Source organism: Azolla caroliniana, unplaced genomic scaffold (genome assembly GCF_043228905.1).
Source record: "Azolla caroliniana isolate FFs.n. ecotype wild unplaced genomic scaffold, voAzoCaro1.0.p SCAF_10, whole genome shotgun sequence".
NCBI classification, from domain to species: Eukaryota; Viridiplantae; Streptophyta; class Polypodiopsida; order Salviniales; family Salviniaceae; genus Azolla; species Azolla caroliniana.
In genome coordinates this window covers 4,417,237-4,423,319 of record NW_028230445.1, presented here as the reverse complement: position 1 = coordinate 4,423,319, position 6,083 = coordinate 4,417,237, and the positions used below count along the sequence as shown (strand labels likewise).

General features: G+C 36.8%; 1 protein-coding gene across 2 annotated transcripts; it reads right to left on the bottom strand.

Annotated features, from left to right (window-relative positions):
- Nucleotides 1–952: 952 nt before the first annotated feature.
- Nucleotides 953–5,413, bottom strand: LOC147858769 (ADP-ribosylation factor GTPase-activating protein AGD5-like). Of its 2 annotated transcripts, none has more exons than XM_087326038.1 (11): nt 5,243–5,413; nt 4,902–4,960; nt 4,714–4,804; nt 3,749–3,803; nt 3,521–3,655; nt 3,184–3,437; nt 2,890–3,088; nt 2,315–2,541; nt 2,011–2,226; nt 1,635–1,687; nt 953–1,493 (listed from the first exon to the last, which is right to left on the bottom strand). In XM_087326038.1, the coding sequence occupies exons 1-11, from the start codon at nt 5,297–5,299 to the stop codon at nt 1,226–1,228; spliced, it is 1,614 nt and encodes a 537-aa protein (XP_087182164.1). In that variant the 5' UTR covers nt 5,300–5,413; the 3' UTR covers nt 953–1,225. The 2 variants fall into 2 exon arrangements, with proteins under 2 accessions (XP_087182164.1, XP_087182165.1); XM_087326039.1 differs by having other exon boundaries at nt 3,184–3,430; nt 3,547–3,655; nt 5,243–5,412.
- Nucleotides 5,414–6,083: the final 670 nt, after the last annotated feature.

The following is a 6,083-nucleotide window of genomic DNA, read 5'->3' as shown; positions in this document are numbered from 1 at the left end:
GCATAAGCATCTACTTTTCCAATTTTCATTTAGTACTTTGCAATAAGGTTGACGTCAGATGAATAAATGGGGAAATTTTTAAAGCACGGCCAATATCAATAATGGAAAATAGAGATCATGTTCAGTGGTATTATTAAAACATGCTGATGAAACTGAAACACAACAACATGAAGACATCTTATATCCAAATGCAAATACATCAACTAGCCTTCATGCATAAATGGCAAAGAGAAGAATCTGTAAATAATACACAATTACAAACTTGAAACTATCATATTTCAAAGAGATTTTGGTCATCTCCACCAATTTGATTTAACAAAATATTTCCTGTAATTGCATGTCATTCACCTTATAAAAGCTCTTGATTGCAACCTGCACAATCCTACAAGATTTTGATGTTGCATGGTTCAATAACAGAAATCTAAAAAATATACTTTTATACACTTCTGGTAAAAATGTTTTTATGCATTCTCTTTTCAACGTGTGAATGGGTTAGAATTGCCATGTAAAAAGCCAAAGTGAAAAAGACATTATTATGTTAAGCACAATGTGAAAGCATTGCTTGAACATCACAATTTAAATTTTTAAGCGTGCAGTCGCAACTGCAGCTGGGAATTCCAATTTCCAAAGTAATGTACAAATTTTCAGTTTATTATTTATATAGAAATATCCAGAGTTAACAAACACATAGTTCCCAAGATGACTTACTACTTCAATCCCACCTTATCCATCACCTCAATCCCAGGACACCTTGGCACTTCATCGTCTTCTTCAATAGTTCAGTAACAAAGTGTAAAACTACAAGTTTACAAGAACCGGTAACAAGTAATAACTGCTTCTGAAATAGCTTATATTACAGTTACAATTCCACCACAGGCATTTACAAGGGTAAGTATGTGTGAATACTACTTCACGTGTTGTAACTTTTTAGGAAAACCTACAACATAAAAAATAAAGAAAACAGCCTAGAAGAATTATTTGAGCTTAGAAAATTCATAATTCCCTGTTAATAGAGCATTTGCTCATTCCGTTCAAAGAATACAAAGCCACAGTAGGTCGGCATCCAGTGAAATATACAGGGTTATTGAATATACAAGTCGCTATATAAAGGACAAATCTAAAATAGGATGGCCCATGTGCCACATGTCTCATCCAAAGCTTTGGATAAAGAAGGAATGTAGTTACTGATCCAAAACTAAAAGACATTTTGTATCCATAAAAAAGGTCAACGCTTTGAAAGGGCAGAAGCAGTTAGTGCTGAGAAATCATAAGTTGCACCTGTGGTTGATGCTGATAAATCAGCCAAGAGAGCTCCACTATTAGGTTTACTATTTATCGTATTTGCTGGAGTAATTCCATTAATAGAATTCTTTTGCTTGTTCACGTTTTGGCCAATTAGGTTGGTTGGTGCACCACTCGCAGTTAGTGCCGTAAGAGAGGATGAAACTAGAGACTGATATGGTAGAGCTGCTCCTTGTAAAGCAGAAACTGAGCTGAATACCCCAAAGCAGACATAGACGGATATTAGACAAGCTTTTATACAAGTCATATACAAGGTCTTTCTTTTGAGAGAAAAAAACAATGTTAGAAAAGTTTAAATGTGCCCATACAAAAGAAACAAATACTCTACATACCTATACATTGATGAAGTTTGTGCAAGGCCACTTTGTTGATATGGAGATCCAACCTGAGTCAAAAAAAAATCAAAAGATATTATGACACAGATGTGAAAATGCATCTCGAGAAGGTCAAAAACTCAAAATTCTAGTAAATCAATAGTTTTCTTTTAAATAAATTTCACAGAGACAACTGAGATTTTGACGCCCATAATTTTTTAAATCATCAGGACACGTCCGCATGGGAACTCATTATGTGGTATGCCATTTATTGCACATATCCAGATGTTTTTTAAGGGGTCCATGTAGTATATATGTACTTTAAACATCAGGGACTGTTTTTTTACAAATTACAGCAACAACACTAAACTACTTGCACATCAGCATGCCTTACCTGACTGTACAGAGTGTTTATCACTCCAGCCGCTGGTTGAGAACCACCACCAGACCATGCTGATAGATCGTTGGAAAGAGAATTCAAGTCTTGTGGTGGTTGATTTCCAGGTATTTTCATCCCAGATGCTGATGCAGCCATCAACATAGACTGTCTCTGTGCTAAAATAGCAGCCATTTGTTGTTGATGAGCCACATATGGCGATGCAATTGACGTCTGTACATCAAATTCATTGCTGCTAAATAAATAAGAATTACCACTTTCAAATATCATCTCTCAGTGAGAACATAAGATAGAAATCAACCTTCCCAAAGAGACTCAATATGTCATCTTTCTTCAGCTCCTTCTGAGGTGTTGGTACATTTGGTGACTTGCTTGGTACTACCGGTGAGCTTACAAAAAGATCTTCCAATCCAGCCATTATATCATTCTTGGTTGAGATTTTGGTAGTCGTGGATTGGGTGGGTGCAGAATTTGATGATGTAGCAGCACCAGCAGTGGGTTCCTCACCATTAGGTTTTGATTCTGCAGCTGTAAATTTTGCACTTAATCAACAATTCTTGCATTTTTTTACTATTTATCAAGCATAGAAGTTCCTTAGCATAATACATACATATCAGGTAAACCCTGAGTTCCACTGGCTATTAGATACTCTTTCAAACCACCTCAGAAAAATGATATTGTGCTCTTATGTGAAACCATTCAATTAATCACAAGTCATGTAGCTTCACAAGACCAAACAAAGACATTGAGCTCATCAAAATAAAAAATGAAGCAACCCCAAAAGAAGAGAACGGGGAAATAGTAAGATTAAAGAATCCAGTAAAAAGAAAATGCAGGAACATAGTCAATCCCAGATTTCAGGTCATTCACACTTACACTGGAAGGCAGCCCAGGACTGGTCATCTGATGAAACAGTGACACTTTCAGTTTGTGTGGGCTCTCCAATGTTAAGTAGATCAAAGAGGTCTGTTGGAACCTCAACTTTAGCCTTCTGTACACCAATGGCTTGTGCAGGGTTCAATGGGTTCTGGAGAGGTTTAGGAGAAGGAAAGACTTTTGAAGTTCTTGCATTATCCTTCAAGAAAAGACATAATATGAAGTCTTTCATTGGAATTGCATATTTGAAAAGTCATAAATTAAGTATAGAAAATGTCGAAAGGATGTATATACCTTGCTTGCAGAAGTTTCAGAAGAGGCATGTTGAAGTGAAGATCTAGAAGCTTCAGCCTCAGAATTATGTCTTCGTGGCTCAGGAAACTCATCATGTTCTTTGGTTTCAATCTTCTCGATGCTTGCATTTTGCTTCTCCTTTCCATTGACCATGTTCCTCCTACGCCTATCAGTTGACAAACGACTTTCCTCTTGTACAGTTACAGGTGACTTGTTGCTTTTAGGGATCCATCTCTTTGCTTCATACCTAGTAACTAGCTCAGCATTAATGTTTTAAAATGAATAGAAGGAAATGTACTAAGAGAAATTGGTTCCTTAGTTCATGTCTTATAATTACAAGAGGGCATCAGATAATTCATGTACTTGGAGCGGATAAATGACTCGAGCCCTCCACGGTCATTTTCACTGGGCCTCTTATATGATTGCGGAAGTTCTGCTTCCCAGAATGCATTAGCCTTTGCATTCCCCATTCCTAATGATACTCAACAGGAAAACAAATAAGCGTTAGGATTTAAATTATTATGATAATAGCATGCATACACGCACAGCATATATGAATGCTCACCTTGCATGAAGGCCACCTGCTCTGGAAGCCACGTATCCAAGGTTGCTGACCGCACCTTCAACATAATAAAAAAGTAGTTTGAACCCTAAGGTCAGATAAGCTCCAACTAATAAATATTTATTATATACTCATGCCCACCAATTCATACTACGATTACAATGTCAAGAACAAAGCTATAAAAGTGCAATAGCTATGACAAAAAGTTGTTGATGTTCACATCATAACTGCTGAAGCGCGCTCACCTATTGGTCTACAAAATCAATCGTGTGTGAACAGGAATGAACTGAATTTACATCTCGAATCAGAAAGCCAATCATGATGAAGCCTATCATCAAGATCAAAAAACAGTATTCTAAATCTAATAATATAATATAAGGCTATAAATAGGCATCCCATAACTGTTGATGCTCACTTATTGGCCTACAACAAATCCAGTCATGGCCTTCAACTTTGTTGGTTGGCTAGTTGAAACAATCATTAATCTTTCGATTTCTCTGATATTTACAATATATTAAAAATACTATATTTTATTGATACTATAGCAACCACACAAAATGAGCTGGCACATATCCAGATTATAACATATTCCTACGAGGGGAAACCGAGATATTTATTGGTGGGATTATTTTAGTAGAAGCATGTGGAGAAATTGGATATTAAAAAAGCAAATTCTCCTCGCTATGATGCTAATAGCAGCAAATTGCAACTAAGATTTCTTATTCCTCTCATTCCAATCACTGTGTACAAGTATTAGACAGACAAGTTTACATACTTAATAGCCACAAATTATATATGATAGAATATGGGATACTACATGACAAAGTAAACATACATACATATATACATGCATGCATACATACACACTTTTTTAATCAATGCATTATATTTCTGGCTGGGAAACACACATACATGTACATATTATATTCATCCAACCAGTTTATTAAACTTCTGAAAGATATGAGCACCTTTGATATGTGGACACCAAGGCTGCGATGAATTCCTGAACACTGGATGCATACAAAGATTCCAAGATTCACGCTTGACCATCTTGGCCCCCTAAAGAAAAACCAAGTAACACAGATGAGAAAGAAAACAAGACGGTGTAATTTGACAATCGATTAAAATTAAGCCGAAAACTGAAGAAATAACTTACTTGCTTTTGCAATCAGCACATTCTCGGTTTTCAGGCAACTTCATAAGACCTTCCAAGAGCTAAAATGACAAAAAAAAATGAAGATCAGATCGGATTGAATAAAAAAGAACGCTCTTCATCGATACTCCAAAAGACCCTTTCATGATTAAAAGCTTCCAGATCCATCTAAATCATAGAAAGGGAAAAGGGAAGACATCTATTATTATGCATACGATGATTGCAAGGGAGGATCAGGCAACTGAAAACCAAGAGGAGGAATGAGTTGAAAAAGGGAAGTTCCTAAATAAACCAAAACCCTAACGCAATGAAACGATGCCGGGATGTAGAAAACCCATGCATACCTTGCGATGTCTGTCGTTCTGCTCTTTAGTGACAGAGGCCTTGTCATTGGGGGCCATAAAGCATGAGATACCATGCACAGCAAGAGGATCGAGATGGAGGACAAATTTTGGGCGATGGTAGACAGACAGGATCTTTCTGTGTAAGCGAGTGAAGGAAATAGACAGTGTTTGCGTGTGTGTGTTTTGCCACAGCTGTTCAGAAGACCTAATGAACTCAGAAGCCATTACATGTGGTCATACATACATACATACATACATACATACATACATACATACATACATACATACATACATACATACATACATACAATACATACATACATACATACATACATACAGACAGACATACATACATACATACATACATACATACACACGTGACACATACATGTACGTATAAATACATATGTATATTCGTACATATACATACATATCATACATATGTATATTCATCATACATACATATATCCATAGATACGTATACACATTTGTATTGTGGTTGTGTGGGGGGACCCTTTCTCTGGTTCTCCTTTCACACATTTCTCTACTCGGACTTTGACTCAAACACACACGTACAAACAATGGAAGCTCCCCTGTATTTTGCGCACCTCACTATCTCATACACCTATTGTATTTAGTATATGCTAATGGCACTCCCTCCTTCTCTTCGCATGTGCCAGAGTCTAGTTATGAATGTAGCTTGGGTTTATTGGTACGAGAAAAGCGTCGATCAGTGCGTAGTGGATGGTGGAGAAACAAGTTGAGCATTCCGAATGCAACTCAATTAGTGAGAGGAACCCCGGCCCTTGGAGCATTCGACGAAAAGGTGGAATCCTAGATC